Source organism: Chlamydotis macqueenii, chromosome 15, assembly GCF_036417535.1.
Source record: "Chlamydotis macqueenii isolate bChlMac1 chromosome 15, bChlMac1.mat, whole genome shotgun sequence".
NCBI lineage: Eukaryota > Metazoa > Chordata > Aves > Otidiformes > Otididae > Chlamydotis > Chlamydotis macqueenii.
In genome coordinates, this window is record NC_141570.1 from 730,226 (window position 1) to 747,292 (window position 17,067).

At 51.4% G+C, this 17,067-nt stretch overlaps 1 protein-coding gene across 1 annotated transcript in view; it reads right to left on the bottom strand.

The window, feature by feature from the left end:
• Window positions 1-2,326: 2,326 nt before the first annotated feature.
• The window catches only part of USP31 (ubiquitin specific peptidase 31), a 33,515-nt gene continuing 18,774 nt past the window's right edge, over window positions 2,327-17,067 (bottom strand). The window contains exons 9-16 of the mRNA XM_086759562.1: window positions 16,742-16,836; window positions 16,122-16,199; window positions 15,034-15,163; window positions 13,573-13,692; window positions 13,182-13,407; window positions 12,176-12,334; window positions 11,302-11,454; window positions 2,327-10,247 (exon numbers count right to left, since the gene is read on the bottom strand). Of these exons, the coding sequence (XP_086615688.1) occupies window positions 8,707-10,247; window positions 11,302-11,454; window positions 12,176-12,334; window positions 13,182-13,407; window positions 13,573-13,692; window positions 15,034-15,163; window positions 16,122-16,199; window positions 16,742-16,836 (2,502 nt within the window). The 3' untranslated portion in view covers window positions 2,327-8,706. The remainder of the gene's footprint in view (window positions 10,248-11,301; window positions 11,455-12,175; window positions 12,335-13,181; window positions 13,408-13,572; window positions 13,693-15,033; window positions 15,164-16,121; window positions 16,200-16,741; window positions 16,837-17,067) is intronic.

Genomic DNA, 17,067 nt, shown 5'->3' on the forward strand with positions numbered 1-17,067 from the left:
CAAGCACAGGCACCAGCGCCACAGCTGAAGCAAGCTCAGTGCAGGAGGAGACAGGCGGAACAGTCTCTTATACGCATGATTGTCACTTCAGCTGGAGCTCCGCGCTCACGGGGGGTGCTGGGCTCCTGGCCAGCCCCCCCGCCAGCTCAGCGGGGCAGGGACGAGCGCCGTGGCCCCATCCTGCCGCCTGCGTTGCAGAGAACGGCGGCTCCGTGCCCCTCCAGCCCACGCTCTGGGGCAACGCTGCCCTTCCCTGTTCATGCAGAGAGCTGGAGACCACCGAGGCACCATGGAGAAAGACAAGAGCAGATCAATCCTAGGAGCAGCAGCTTGCAAACAAATGCAGTGAAGAGGAAATGCCTGGCCGTCCCACCCGACGCCCTGCGGAGCTGAGTGTTCACTCCAGCAATACGGCAGAGGTGGCAACCGAATCCCTGCAGCCAGCCACCACCCCGCGACGAGAGCCATCTCTCTGCGACACCCCGAGAGCCCCCCAGCCAGGGACGGGGGCCCGGCCAGCACCGCGTGCACCATCCTGTCGCGCTCTCAGCCGGCAGGACCTGCTCGCCCAGACCAGAGCAGCCCCAGCAGCGACGCCAAACCGCCGAGCCCGCTCCCCCAGCCGGGATGCTGCTGCTGGGTACTTAGGGGCAGATGTGATGCTGCATCTCAGAGCGGGAAGAGAAAAATACGCACATGGGGTGGTGGGCAGGACAAAGTAGAGGAGAAACCCTTAAGAACCAAAAATTGCGTTTAAAGGTAGGTTTGTGAAGCACGAGCGCCAGCCCCTGCCACATGGATCTGATGGCTCACTCAAGTGGAAAGCTCAGAGTCCACAGTGGAAACGCCCCCGGGCAGATCCAGCCACAACCTCTTCCATTTTTCCCTCCTGTTCTTCAGCCAAGATGACACAAAAACCATTTTTCACACCACATTCACCCTCCAGACCGGAGCCGGCAGCCCAGCAGCCACAGGGATGGTTGCCCAGCCGTACCTGCAGCAGCTGCTCGCCCAGCCGAGGGTGTCACCTGCAGATGACGCAGCCACCCACGCAGAGAGGTCCATCCCTCAGCAGCCAGGAGCAAGGGTCGTCCTCTTCCGGCCTCGCTCCATCCTCCTCATCATCCTCGCCCGGCCGAGGCGCAGGGGCGGCAGGAGCAGCCCATCTGCATTCCATGCTCACCGCCACAGCCAGAGAGCCACCGCTGCACACCCTGCTAACTGAAAAACAACATTTCATTAGGATGCAGAGCTGGAGAAGCACACAATTAAACACCCGGTTACTATCACTTTCGCACAGTGTAACCCCTGGTTCAATAAAGAGCCATGAAAAAGGCTAATATTGAATCACACCTCGCGCAGCAGAGCCGTGCGCTGCGTCGCTACAGCGGCCAGGGGACAAGGAGCGGGCTGGAGCGTGGCCAGCACTGACCACGCGAGGGGACACGGGGACGCTCCCACTAGAGCCTGCACCCGCCGGCGAGGGGAACACAGCCCCGGGACACGGGGCCAGCGCAGATGGGAAGCCACGATCGGAGATCCGGAACGGAGCTGGGCAGCCACGGCCTTTGACAGAGGCCTGAGCTTTCCGCAGGGGCAGGGCCAGGGAGGCGAGCCCAGATGCGAGGCACGGCCGGGCGGACGGGGAGACCCCCACCTCTGCCTGGTCAGGCATGAGTCCCCGAACCCAACGAGGGGCCAGATCACACCTCCCTGCCCACGGGGCTCACAGACCAAACTCACCAGCACAAACAGGCTCTGTCCAGTCCCGCACCCGCTGTGGGGACGCGTCGGCAGCAGGGACCCCGGCCGAGCACCGCAGCACCCAGGCACCTGGTCTGTGGAGAGAGGCATCAGGGACAACACCGGGGGTGAGGCAGGAGCCTGTGTCCCCCCTGCCCAGCACATGGCTCCCTCCACAAAACCAGGCCTCCGAGCTGCTGTTTCCTGAGAGGAGCAGAGCCTGTCCAGGACAGAGGGCAGTTCCTACGCCCTTGCCCGCTCCCATGGCTGCGTGGGGACGGGGCAGAGCCGCCACTGGAGCCCCCCACAGCTGACCCCACGCACACCAACCCTGCCCTTCTGCAGGGGAGCGAGTGCCACCACAGCCGGCACACACGCAGCTCCAAGAGGCCGACGCAAACCCAAGAACAAAGAAAGGGGGGCCCCAGGTGACCCCACGGGTGCCGGGGCAGGGGAGTGGGCAGGGCACGCGTCCTGCGAGCAAGAGCGGGGAACACGGCGAGGTTGGAGCAGCGGGGCATGCAGCCACTGCCGCTTTGTTAGGCGACGGCACGGACCTGGAAAAACGCTCACTCAAGCAGGATGCCTAGTAATAAATTTATTGTATTTTATTCCATATTCCCCTTTTTGCACTTAATTCCAATTCCTCATATTCAAACTCTTCTTTCTGAAAGAAAATGATTTTTAACATAAAAATATAAATTCTGCATATTAAAAGTGCATACACCTTGAATAATAAAACATACAAATAAATAATAAAAGGCATTGACACAGTCTCATGCACTTGTCCTCAAATAATTTAAAATTTATGGTACAATGTTCAATCCCAAGTAAAGACAGCCTGCTTCCCAGCTACTGTACAGTTCAAAAACATTAAAATACGGAAGAGAATATCAAAGGTGTGGGCGAGCCCCATGCCCCAGTACCAGTGTACAGCGATGCGACATGCAGCTTTGAGAACCGTAGATATTCCAGTGTAAAACCCGACATCGTGTCCAAAGAGAAACTGCGCTTGCAACAGGACTTGAATTCAATTTTAACCAATGGTGAGGCACAGGTGGTGAGCAGATCTGTACAGATTAATACTCGGAAGGCCACAGGAAACAACCTAGCTGCTTGTAGCTCGTGTTTCCCTTGCGTCCCCCTCCCCAAGGCAATGGAGCACCTGAAAATGGTTTTATTGCACTGCACAGAGGCCACACAAACCGAAACCTCACCGTCTCGCACCGCGTTTGTGCTGCAGGGCCTAGAGTGAGGCCGGATTCGCGTTCACACTTAGTCTTAATCTGTGTCTTTTAAAAAACACTATTTGCAGATAAACTGAGTGCTATTGCCTTTAAAAAACCAGAAGGCTCCCTAAACCCTTAGGGCTAATATAGGCGTTGTACAAGCCTTCGGGTACTTCTGGTTTACAGAATAAAGCTCCCAATAGAAAATGCTTTTTGGTGCCTTTATCAAGAAAACCATGTCATGCTTTCATCTCACCACAGATTAAAACTAAATTTCAGTTCCCTCCACAGTAACATTGGATACTGCCAAATTATTTTGGATTAGTAGGCGAATGACAAAGATACAAACAAAGGATAACAGTAAGATTACTTGGAATGTCGTTTCCGACCCTGCTCCGTGCCAGCTGCTCAAGGGGGACGGGACAGCGCCCGCGGGGGGAGCGGGTGAGGAGCCTGCCCAGCACCCAACCCTGCTCAGAGCAGCTGCTCTGCGGAGACCAAGGTGCTGCGAGGTGTGGCATCTCCCGGGGACACAGCCGGACAGCCCAGGAGGAATCCCGGGACCCATGCTTCTTGCTAACCCGACGCGCTGCTCAGGAGCCCTCGTGCCCCCCCACCAGCCGCCCCGAGCAGGCAGTTCTGCCCCACAGGCCCTGGCCGGCCCTCAGCCACGCTGCCCATACAGCCTGCCCATGGGATCTGCGGTCGAAGGGCAGCACGGCTCACACACACACCATCGTGGATTTGGAGCATGAAGGGGGAGCACAGCCACCCCTGTGGGACACCGGGCCCGGCACCGCTCTTCCCAGGACGGCAGGCAGAAGCCCCATTACCAGTACGGACAACACACCAGCAACTGGGAACTGCTCCCTAGGTATGGAAATTCAACAAAACCTCTTCTTCTGAATGCTCATACAGCTACAGGTGACTGCCTCTTCTCACAACGCAGAACATGTCATTAAAGTCACATGGAAAATGGCAGGCTACATACAGAACACTGATCGGGATTTCCCTGTTAAAAAAAGAAAAAACAATACAATACAGAAAACCAGTTTGTTCTCATTTCAGCGTTTCAGATCCATTTGACATTATGCTACACTCCAGCCTTGTCAGTAATGCAGAATTCTGCAAAGGAAAGAATCAAAGATGTGCAAACAAAGCAGAACCCAGGGACGTGCTCCTACGTGCCGACATGCAGCTGCGCCGAGGAACAGCGGTACAGACTCCAAGCGGTGCTCCGGAGCCTGCCTCGCGGCCTGCGCCACGAAAAGCACTGCCCGTGGTTTGTATCGGCTGCTTGCATAGTGCTAAGAGCATGCACTGCGGACGGCAAGGGAACTGCCATGCAAAACGGCTGCTGCTACCGAGAAAAAACGGATGGGCATGCTCCGGTGCCAGCTTCGGAAAGCAACAACCCTGCAGCTAGACGGATGAGGGCACCTGCAGTGCAGTAAGTGTACTGTGATTAAGCTGCTAGTTTTCTATCCTAAGCATCTTTTTTTTTTATTTAGCCATATCTGCTAAGTATGAAAGGGTTAACAGTTTATACACCCAAAGTGAGACACAAGTTACAGAGAACTGCGGGCACCAAATTGTCTATCAATGTGATTAATACAAATAAAAGGTGCCTCTAACACACGGCATTGAAAATGTGCTTGTAATTTGTATACTACTAAACGCTATCCAAAAGACACAGCCCAGAAAGGGTAAAAATAATCTCTTTAGGTGACTCCAGCAGGAATCTAACACAGGAAAGAAGGCGCTGCATTCCTGCGCCCCGGGGGCCGACGCCAGGAGCAGGAGTGTCAGTCTAGAGATGGGCGTAAAACACGAGCTACGCGTGGCCGGTGCAGGTGAGTTCAAGCCAAAGCTGACTGCAAACACAGCACAAAACCCTTCCGAGGAGTTGACGCCTGCCTTCCCTTGGAGCTCGCACGGCTGCATGAGGATTGGAACAGAGCTGTATCCACGGCATTTCTCACCAGCGTGAGGCTGCCCCGTAAACCTCTGCTTCCAGATCACCAGCTCTGGGGTCCCAAACTCCACCATGCCCAAGCCAGGGCAGCTCACCCCTGCAGCCACCCCACAGGCTGTTCCGCACGCGCCACGGTTGTGCGTGACTGGCAAAGCAGAGCCGGACCTCCGGAAGATGACAGAACCCAACCTCCTCCACAGGCACCAGTGCTTCCGAAGCCAAATGTGAATTTTAAGAAAAGAGGTGACTGTGTACAAGTGGCTGCTTCAGAACAGCCTCGCGCCCTCACCACTCCAAGGATCAGTGCACAAAGCCAAGGTGGTGTTGGCACCTGGACTCAGAATATCCCTCTCTGGAGCGTTCCCGAGTACCCTGCCACATCCCGACATCTGGACAATGTGACGCACATGGACGGGAATTGCTATGCATGAAAGGGCTAAGAAGTAAGCCTGCTTCCACGCAAGGAGAGAAGACTGATGTTGCTTTTCCTCAAATCACTTAAAGTAGGGCCTGCAATAACCTTCCCTCAGTTTTAGAAAGATTTACGCTACATCACTGATGGAGCCATGACTGTAACAGCAACGAGGCTTGGTTTTACAGGCACAACGAACATTGTTCTAGACCCACACCCTTCGACACTCTCCTGTGCAAGGACATTCATGTACTACTGGAAATCTGCGATTCCAAAGAGCAGAGATGCAGAGTGGCAGTGAACAACTGCTCCCCAAACTGCTTTGTTACAGAATCACCACAGCCACGGAACAGGGGCTGCACCTTCCGGTCCCGCATGGTCACGCTTCGCACACTTTTGCCCGGTGTACGCCCTATATTCTACAAACTACAGTGTATAAGTTAGAACATTTCGCTTAAGGACACCTTACCCAAGCCTTCCTGAGCCAGAAGACACGCCACAGGCTGGCAGCCCACGGGAGAGCAGCATCTCATCTGCTCCGGGGCACAGGCGCTGCCAGTACGGCCTCTTCCACCCGCCCCACGCTCACTTGTGGAGCGAGGAGCCTGTGCACCAGAGCTGTTTTCGGAGGGACAGGTATGAAATCCAGTGTGGCAGCATACACTGGAGCTAGCAGCAACTTCCATCAGGAATTTTGGGGAATGCACACAAAGAGAGCTAGATCATATATCATGGGCTTGCGGAGGTTCAACTGCTTTTAACATCAGCTGCTGGAACACCAGGACCTCCCACTCCCATTTTGTCCAAATGGGAGCTCTAATGACCATTCTCATGCCCCAGACAGAAACATATTGAACTGGTGTTCGGCTAAAACACCAATTCGGACATGGCTTCAAGTTTCCTTCAGCCCAGGCATACAGGAGCAAACCCACCTCAAAAACCAGAAACCAGCTTCCAATTTAAACTTCTTCAGTGAACGATGGCATGAAAAGAAAATGTCACTTGATAAAAATAACCTTTCACAAACAGCCCATGGTAAGTGCACAGAAAACTAGATTCTGTCCGTTAGAAGATACCAAACCAAGCTTGCACTAGCTACCAGAATTCCATTCTGGCTAGAAGAGTTGTTACAAGAGAGGAGCCAACACAGTGCAAGACCTTAATACAGATAAAACCTTAAACAAATACTTCAACATCAACATTTCAGGGAGTAATTTAAGTACTACAATGTGAAGCAAGTCTTATCTGCTCTGCTGGATAGAACAAAAAATAATCCAGGAATAATCCAAGTCATACATTTAAGAAGCAAGTAATGCCATCTTTGCTTCTAGCTGCTGCAATAAATGAAACTGAAACAGTACCCAGGAGAAGAAATGCATCAAGATGGTGGTCATGTTCAGGTTTAAAAAACACAGTCCAGGGCACAGAGTCCAGCACATCGGTAAAACACGCAGGGTACTGCATCGCTTCTGGGTTGCACGAAGGTTAACTAGCGCAGATCGTCACCGGGACAGAGCGAGGGGTACACCGCAGGCGGGCTTGCCGTCACACTGAACCCAGCTCTGGGGCAGCCCCTCTCGGCTCCATGCACACGCTGCCTTTTCTCCAGGGTGCCAGCCACCCCCAGAACACTTCTCTCCAAAGGCTGCTGCAGATGTGTAGTGAGCCAAGCACAAAAAGTGATCCCGGAGCAGCAAGGTGCCCAGCAGACCCGGGGGCAAGGCTTCTTGCAGGTCATCAGCGCGTCAGCTCAAGAGAGGAAGTGAACAGACTGGCTCAGAGTCACTGCTTGCTTGGGGGCTGTTACGCTGACAGAAAGGATGTACAAATACGTCTGTCCACAAGCTACGCCCGGAGAAGCTTTGCCACACAAGACTGTACGACAGGCAAAGACCTCACTCAAAAGGCGTGCCCAGCACACTGCCCAGCTGCTGCACGTCGTGAGCTACGTGACAGACTGCTGCTGTACATAAAAGATATGCAGCACATCAATAAAAACTCATGAAATTAAAAAAAAAAATACACCACATGTATATAAAAGGACTTGAGGAATCCACCTTTGAAGAGGAATCAAAGAACTCGAGGAATCTCCCCTGTAAGAAAGGCATGTAAACAAAGACGCCACTAGCTGTAGTGTTCTAACCCTGACAGACTGCCCTCCAAACAAGAGCGGGGACCGCTTCGCTAAGGGACGCGCGGCAGCCAGACCTGCCGGGGAAGGCAAGAAGGACGCTGAAGGGAGGAACGCAGCAGCACTCTGCAGAACATGAAAAACTGCTCCGTGGGATTTCGGTACAGCCCCTCCAGCCCACAGGAAAGGCTTGTTCAAAGCACACTCAGAGAGGGCAGAGGAGACAGGACAACACCGGGCTTATCTAAACATTACTCCTGTAAGTGACAGCTGCTATATTCACTCCACATCAGGAAATGCTGCTTCTCAGGAGCTTGAACAAGGTCCTAACAGCATCTCTGCCGTTCAGGCGCATGGAGACAGCTCTCCTGCAGCACTGCACCCAGCTCCCGCCCAGCGCCTTCACAGGTATGAGCTGGCAACCCGCTGCTGCTTAGTGGCTTCTTCTGTTGCGCAGTATAGTGTTTCAGCAGAGAGAAAGTAACTGAAGAGGCTAGGGTAGAGGTCGCCTTAGGTATGGACAGAGTAAAACTCTTAGCAGACACAGCAACAAAAAATGCAGGTTACATTTCATGGAAAAAAGACTTTCTACTGTTGGAATGCAAAAATGAAACCTATTACAGACACACAGACACATAGGTACCTTTCTGTCCATCCACTAATGCTAGTCCCTCCTACACTGGCTGAGTACATACCTGAGAAACAACATTAGTGTTGCAATATTGCCCTTTAGAAAGCTTGAAAAATGGAGGGGAGCGGGGAGAGAGGGTTGAGAGCATAAAGAAGCGGCAGTCTCTCCTTCCAGTTCCCTTCGCATTCTCCACAGCTCAGAACAAGGCTGTACGCCAGCGTGGACACAGCCTGCTCAGAACAGGACCACAGGAATATCAGTTCACAGCTCTACAAAGCGCACTAGTGTCAGTACAACTGGGTTTCAGATTGCAAACCCTGAATCTGAAGAAAGTTGTTGCATTTTCTATAAAGAGACTCCTGTACAAGTGCTATGGGACGGCTGCATTCATGTTCAACGACTCCAGCTAGACTACTGCACCAGTGCGGGCTGCCTGTGGCTATTTGGTTTGATGGCAGAATCAAAAGGCGCTTTAACAACTCGCAGTTAACTCTCCTCAAAACACACATTAGGCACATGAACAAAAAAACAAGAGCTCAGAATAAATTAGCTTCTCAGCAGAAAAGACACCTGGATTGCAGCATTTCACTGAGGTTCCAGAGAAGGCCGTACAGACACCTGCATGCTGGAAGGTAATTTTTTCAGTGGCTTGTCAGCAGACTGCTTGCCACTGGAAGGAGGATACTGGACTCTGGGATCTAGCTGGGAAGACTTGGACTTGCGATTGGATAGCAGAGAATGTTTGTTGGGTGTGGCATCTTTTGGGATAAGTTTTTCTTTTGCAGTAATGTTGGCATTGGTTTGAGAAGCTGGTGGGACAACACCTTTCTCCGATTTGTCCTCCAGCGCACTTTTACTGCCTGACTTGGAACTGCCACTCGCTGTCTTTTTTGAGAGCATCGTTGTCTTTCCCAGGTCTGCTGACCTCCGGGTCTCCTTCTGCCTTAAGGCTGATTTAAAGAAAGACAATCCTTTCTCTTCTGACTTGCTGTCCCTCTTCAAACCAGAACGCACGCCAACATTTGGAGACCGCAGGTTGGCCATAGAAGAACTCCGCACATGCTTGCTGTCTACTGCCCTGCTGTCACTCCTGGAGTGGCTTATCCGTGGGGAGCTCGTTCTTGAGCTGCTGGTAACGCTTGTTTTATCCGACCCCAGACTTATCTTAGAGCCCTCCCTGCTGAGGCTTCGGTCTGAAGTCCGGCTCTTCCCAGCAGAAGAGCCCTTAGTCAATGAGCCTGAGGGGGTTTTCTTGCCAGCTGTGGAGGATGGAGAAGAACCTGGCTTTTGCTTCTGTTGAGCTGACGGAACAGCCACCTCAAGGGGCTTCATGCTATGGTCCCTCCTAACCTGAGCGGGAGCAGGAGACCCATGTCGCCCGCTGGCCCTGGAGGAGTCAGTCTTACTTCTAGACCGGGAAACTTTCTGGGAACTCTTCAGTGGAGGAGAAGAGTGAGAGACCTTGGTCTCTTGGGTAGGTAAGACTGTCCTTCCCTTCCTCAAACTTTTATCTGGCTCAGAAACTCCCTTAGAGCTGTGAACCTTCTTAGGGGTGCCATCTGCCTTCTCTGCAGCCAGCGCCGTTCCACTCGGGGCTTTCACCTCCTTGACTGGAGAGCTGTCCACAGAATCACTCTGATCAACAAAGGCAATTTGATTGTTGTTATCAAAAGGGTCCAAAGCAGGGCGATTCCTGTCTGGCTGCACAGAGCTTTTACCATACTCATCTGAAAGATCTGAGCTAGATGTCCTTACAACAGACTCCTCCCTGAATGCCCCTTCCATGACAGCCAAAGGAGCTCTGCGAGCCGTCCTGTGCTCTCGCCGACTGCCATCGCAGGGCTCCAAGTAGCTGCTAGAGAGATTCCTCAGGCTGCCGAAGCAAGAAGTGGAGACTTTATCATCAGCAGCCTCCCCGATCTTCTCCAGGGTGGAAGCAGAGGTATGTACGGGGGAATCTCCAGAGAAGCGGGATGGAGAGTTGGAGCGGAACTGCAGTTTTGTGGAGAGCGACCACGAGGGCCTGACACCATTTTCACTCACTGCCAGTGGGCTGGTGACAGAAGATCTAGATGACAAGCTCTGACGCTGGACACTCCTTACAAAGGGACGAGTTGAAAATCCTCCTGTCGAGACAGAAAGTGACCTCCTCAGTATGAAAGCCAAGCCTGAAGTCGGTTTACCCCACCCACCCACCGACACTACTTCTCTAAGAGTCAGACGGTCCACCTACACCACATTGTATGCTCATCTCTTCATGCCTGCTGCAGGCACAGCTGCTTGGGTAAAAGCTGATTAAGCAATTCAACAACTGTTATTTGCTAGTGGTCACCCAGAACCTTAAAACTGAAAGTCTATATTTCCTCTCATTCCCGAGCAGCAGGAGACCAAATACAGGTTTTGCACCTTGGAAGTCCTTGAAACTAGCAATGAGTTCACCAACTACGGCTGTGCTCCCAGAAACACATTCTTCTGTATGAAAGAATACTTTCCCACACCATCCTGTAAAAGGCAACATAGCATTCCTACCTCTTTAGATAAAGCAATGTATTTATATTGACAAACACAAAGTACAACAATCAGCATTTCAGAAGTGGGCCTACAGCTGCTGGATCTGACAGTTATCACAACACTGCAGTGGGGACACCTCTACCCACTTCGAAATGCTCAGACTCACCCCTGAGGCTTCACATTTTCAGAAGTTATAAGGCACTAGGTGAGGAGCCAGGCAGAGCCAGGAACTGCACAGTTATTTGCACATGCAAGTGAATTTGTGCATCTTTTCATCTCCCTGGGAGCAGCCGTCTGCAGCACAGCAGCAGACAATCAGTATCCACACTAAGCTGCAGGGACACGCCAGCCTCTCTACAAAGGTGCTGTAGTGAAACCCAGAAAAAACACAAGCAAAAAATTCTCAATTGAGAGGTTTCATCGACATAGTTCCTTTCTTTGAAAGGCTCCTTAAGGTTCCTGCTCTGCTCTTCTCCATATTTTCATACCAGAAAAAAAGCTCACCTGTGACAGAACCCATCTGCTCCTACCGACACAGTGCCTGCCTCCCCCAGCGGCAAGAGTAACTGTCCCTTGTAACTACGTATTTTGCAGCTATTTCAGTAGGGATCTTGTGATGGAAAGACTACTGGCCCAGTATCCCCCATGCACTGCAGCATTGATACACACCATCATCTTCACTCCTTTCCCCAGTCAGCTCTACCGATTCCGAGAGCGAAGCCAGAGACGTGCGCCGCGATGACGCTGCTGAAGCAATGCTGGGCTGCTTGCTCCCAGGAAGACGGCTGACCCAGTGCTCACAGAGCGAGGAGCTTGTGGAGCCTACAAGGAATGAGGCACAACATCAGGCAGTGGCGTGCAGCTGCAGAACACGTGAAGCCTTGGAAAGCCACAGAGTCAGGTACGTACTGCACCGCGATGGCTGGGACAGACACTGGAGTCTGGTGCTGGCCTACACAGCTGCAGCTGAGAGAACAGCTCTTCACTCTTACAAAATAGTTATGGTCATGGGCGAAAGGCAGAATTGCGCTTGTCCCAGTGTGCTATGAATCAAAAGAATCAGTGCAACAGCACGCAGGCAGAGGGCAGTGCTCGAGCTGCAACAAAAGCGCAGTGCAGATCCTTTGCTTTCCAAAGGCAAGCCACCAAGCCTGCGCCTGCCTCCAGCTCACTCCGGATTCAACCAACACATTCAGCTGCTGGTTGCCTACCTGAGACCAGCAGCGCTGCCGGAGGGAACCAGTCAGTCACGTTTTTATGACACGGTTTTGACAAGAGCAGCTCTGAGCAGAATTACCCGGGGCGGGGGGATGGGGGGAGGTGGGTTCCCCCATCTCCACAGCCTCTTTGCCACAACTGGCCTTAACAGAAGCGGTGGGAGTTTCCCGCAGCCTCTGATGCACAGAAGCAGACTGAGACAAGCCTCGCCGAGTTCTGGGACAGAGAGGGGGCTTCAGCAGAGCTGGGCAGAAAATTCTTCAGGACAAACTCTCCATGAAAGACAAAGTACAACCAACTCTCTGACAATGCCAGCAGGGCTTACCTGCCACAGAGCTGTTAGCAGACCATGATGGGATTGCTGTGCGTCTCTGGTAGAAAAGAATATATGCTGTCTGCTTGCAGACTTCGTTTTCAGAAAGTTGCTGAACATCACTGTCATCAAAGCAGTACCACTGGCCATCAACCGAGTTTTTGCAATATGCTGAGAGAAAATACATTACTATTAGACTTTCCCCACTTCTACTGCTCTCAGGTTTGCTGTTTGCTAACTTAAACATGACCTCATCTGCTATGATGGTCTCAGAGGAGAATGAAAGGAACAGATTCATTCATGCAACACATCCTCTTCCCTGACTGGCAAGACGGGGCCTGAGACCACCTGCACACAACAAACAGCTCACATTTCAGGATTTTCTTTGTCCGCCACTACTGCTCAGAACAGAACACCACGTGGGGTGGCTCTATTCACCTCATGTTCTGTTACTTGGGGCAGCATCCATCAGTGAATCCATCTGACCGAGCCCACCCAGGAAAACACAGCCCAGAGACTTACATCAGAGGGCAAAACTGGGGACACACGTTTTCTGGGCTGCTGTGTGAAGTTATACAGATCCTAAGAACCACCAAGCAACTCTGTATCTCTGGCTGCTCTGAGAGCTGCTGGAACAAGCAAAGATGAGTTCATAAACTGGCTGTGCGCATAGGAAGTATTTGCACACTGTCTATGTATAACAGCCTCTCACAACTACACAAGTTCCACATAGAGTAGCCAGAAGTATTTCTGAAACATGAAAAGCCAGTTACATTACTCTGAAGGAAAAAAAAAAATAGCAGAGAAAGCAATATACAGTAAGATATTTGGGGTCAACAGGCACTGTTCCATTCCTCAAAGTCATAAAAGCTACCCCTGTGGTATTGCACAGCCAGCCCTCGTTAGCTGAGTTAGGTCCCTTTGCCAAGAACGATTAAGCACTTATGGACACTCAACAGAGAAATATAACCATCTTCCTTCTGAAGGGACTCGACACACAACATTGCAGGACACTTGCCTGTATAGTGACCCCCTTGCATGGTGCCATGATGATTGCAGACAGCATACAGGTCATAGATATAGTCCTCAGGATCCCTCCCGAGGCCATAGGGTCTCCTCCACGGTGACCAGTGAGATGGCAGACTCCAGCTGCTCTGACTGCGTTTAACAACATGAGGAGTCATGTCCAAGCCACTCAGAGGGAATTTAACCATGTTCTGAAGTTTCATCCTTCGGTCTCCTTCCTGCATAAACAGAGAATAGCATGAGCTGCAGTGGCACTGAGGCCACCGTGCTTGGGGAAAACAAAAACCCAGGAGAGGAAAACACAGGGCAGAACAGCTGCTTCTGAGGAGGTCAGGTCACTCCCTGCCTGAGCAGCAGTCCTCCAGCACTGCAGACACCCTTACCTGTCTAAACCTTTTGAGATGTATGATGAGAACATCAGGCAAGGTCCAAAGGCTCAGTGTGATGCTACCCTGCTGCAGCTGCTTGCAGTGTGGGCATCGCCACGCATCATCTGGGGCAAGCTACAAGTAAGAGGGATGAGTGGGTGTTAGTTTTCAAATTCCAAGGCAGCTTTCACTACACCACTGTTCCTCTGCTGCCCCAGGCCCAGTGCAGACGCTGACCCCTGCACCCCACCTACCTCCAGCATTCATCAAGCTCATTGGAAATACAAGGTTCCCAATGATGCTTTTCAAATAGTGACAAGCAAAGAGACACGTGTGCCTCACGCAGGAGGTACTTCCCACTGCAATACAGAATTCAGGTAGTGCTGCTGTGCAGAGAGGCTATTTCCACCTTACAAACACCAATCCCTTTGAAGTGGAGGAGAAGAAAAAACAGAGGCAAAAAGCAGACAGGCTTGGCAGCCCGAGTAAAAGTATTCTCACAAGAAAACCAGCAGCAAAGAAAGAATCAGAACAGAAGGACAACAGGTGTTTCATCTCTGACACCTCGCTGCCCTCTGGAAACTCCCTTCCTCCCTACATCCCAACAGCACAGACTTACAAACCGCAGGGATTTTCATTGTCCACCACGCAGAACATGTGTCGAAAGAAACAAACATGACATCTGCTTCCCTCCACAGCCCAGTGCTCAGAAAACTCAGAAGCCAGAGAGCTTTAAGCTGTCAAACAACTTTTCCCTCACCTCTGAAAGAAGCAACAAGAGCCTCCAAAATTATTAAAGCTCAATCAAGGGTCCGCAGTCCACCTCTAGGACCATTCCTTTTTACAGTAGATTAGAGACCTCTGGCAAAGAAATGCAGATTGCTTACATGTTCCAAGCAAGGGCCAGTTCAGACCCACCTCCGGTCTGCCCTGCGGCACACAACGGCTCCTGCCACTTCAACCTCCTCACACCACGAGCAGAGCTAGAGGAGGAGAGCAGCCACGCCTCTGAAGAGCCAAGCGCAGTGGTCGCTGTGGTGCCGTGTGGGGGGTCCCACTCGTAGGGGTTGCCCTGAGCCCACCTCAGCCCTGCTCAGGCCTGGAAACACCCAACTGCTCCAAGACAGAGCAGTAAATTCCCATGACAAAGCCACATTGTTCTAACCCTTTATAACATACGTCAGAAAAAGACATCTCTATTTCACAGGGAGGAAACTGCAGAACAGAGGAGTAAGTTCTCCTATCAACATTTGGGGGGCAAAAAAAAACCCAAAGCAGTACTTCCCATAACCTCCTCCTCGCTGCAGAGAAACTGTCAGCAGGACTGGTAACTGGTGTTGTGTTACAAATTTATCTTCCTGTCTCAACAAATCAGTGTTTGCAGACAACAGCTACCCCGCTGAGCACGTGAGCTCATGCAGCACGTGGGCCAGCCAGACTTTCCGTGCCCTGGCTGCTTTGCAGTCCTGTCCCTACCTGTTCCTCTTTGGTGTACAGTTGGAAACACTGAGATAAAGTGCAGGTCTGAGGTTGGTGATGAAGCTCTCTCTGCTGGCGGACGCTTTCAGAGTCTGGGATATACTCCTCTTCTGTATTCACAAACAAGCTGCATCGGGAAGACAACACATTTACCAGCACAGCCACCCGCTCCCCACGCTGCCGAGGAGCTGCTCCGAAGGTACAACCAGCAGCTCTTTCCTGGATTTGTCCCATTACACTTGAGTGAGAGCTGACTGGCAAGAGACCCTCCCAGGGCAACACAACTGAACACAGGGGTAAACACCTTCCACGGGCACCCGCTCCAGTCTACCTCAGACAAAAAAAGCTACTCACTGCCCACAAACTTTCTCACACAAATATGATTTGTAGGGGAAGGTGCCACAGGTGAGATGCCTGCTCCATAACGCAAAATCCCCGCTACAGAGAAAAGGACTCCAACTCAGAGCACGTCTGGGACACAAAGCCCCAGCCTGTCCCTGCAGACAGGGTGTCGTAGTTCAGCCCCAACGGGGACCAGACTACGCAGTCTCTCTCTCACTCCCCCCACTCTCCGAGAGAATAGGAGGAGATTTGACAAACAAAAGAAAACCAGGGAAAAAAAAAACCAAACACGCAGGTTGAGATTGAACAAAAAGTAAATTTAACAGTAATGACAGAAGAAAACAATAGAGTGATGGAACACAAATACAGTACAATAACTCACAACAGATCTCTACATCCAGTCTCTTCCAACTAGGAGGGCCTCCCTTCAGCACCCTCCTCACTTATATACTGAGCATGATGTCAGATGGGATGGAATAGCCCTTTGGCTAATTTGGGTAAATTAACCCCAGCTGTTAGCTAATTAGTTAACTATCCCAGCCATAGGGGCTACCAGCTTCAGTTCTCCACCCAGCTCAGGTAAATATTAACTCTATCCTGGCCAGAACCAGGACACAGGGGCCAGGGCATGGGGTGGAGTTTGAGAGGTCTCATGTTTGCTGAAGGGTGCACAATTCACACAAGCAAGCTGCAAGATCGCTCTTGAGATGAACACTCTTTAAGGCTTTCTACTTCATACTTACTAATCTTTTGTTTCTTTGTCCCATTCTACCACCAATTTCACGTGAGCAGTTCCCCCCTGTCCGCATGACTTCAATGCCCTGGAGAGATGAGCAGACAGAAGTTAGACCACCTTTCAATCTGAAGCCCATGTCATCTTTTACATGCATATGCTCTTTATTAGTTCTTCATCCTGCTTCCACTCCCGCACAGCTCAAGTTTGCAAAGGAGTAAAAGGAATTCATACAGAAAAAGCACATGGCAAAGCTGGCAAACTGCATTTACCCAAGTACACTAGTTCTGTAAATAAACATACACTTATTTACTCAACAGGCACCTACAAAAATTTCTAAAGAATAGCAGTCACTAAAAAAAAAAAAAAAAAAAAAAAAAAAAAAAAATTAAAAATGGAGGGAGTAATACTTTCACTCTGTTCTCCATTTTTGAGGAGGGCAGACTCCAGATGGCACTGCACACAACCGAGCACTCCTCACACAGCTTCCTGAGGACACTCAGTCATTTCCCTGCTCCTCAGGCCTGTGAAGTCCGTTCCACACACCCACACCAAGACTGTCCCTTTCTGTATTGCTATCTGCACAGCTGACAAACCTCTCTCCCCTCTGGGGAACAAGGACCAACGCACCTTTCCACCGTTGGATGGCAGAGGGGTTGCTCCTCCTGAGGTAGCAAGTACGTTATGCCCACAACACTGACCACTCGCAAGCTGAATGGGCAAACCTGCAACAAAGAGTAGAAGCCATCTCAACTGCTCAAACACAACTTACCTGCATGCAAACCTGCTCTCAGCACCAGCTGACATATACTTTATCCTAGAATGCGTGTTTACGCCAGAAAGCAAATGCACAAGATCTCAAATATGCCTGTTCTGTAACAGCTAACAGAGGGGTAAGGTACAGCAACTGAGGCTTTGTGCCCAACAAGTTCTGTACGATCCCTCTTCACCCCTCT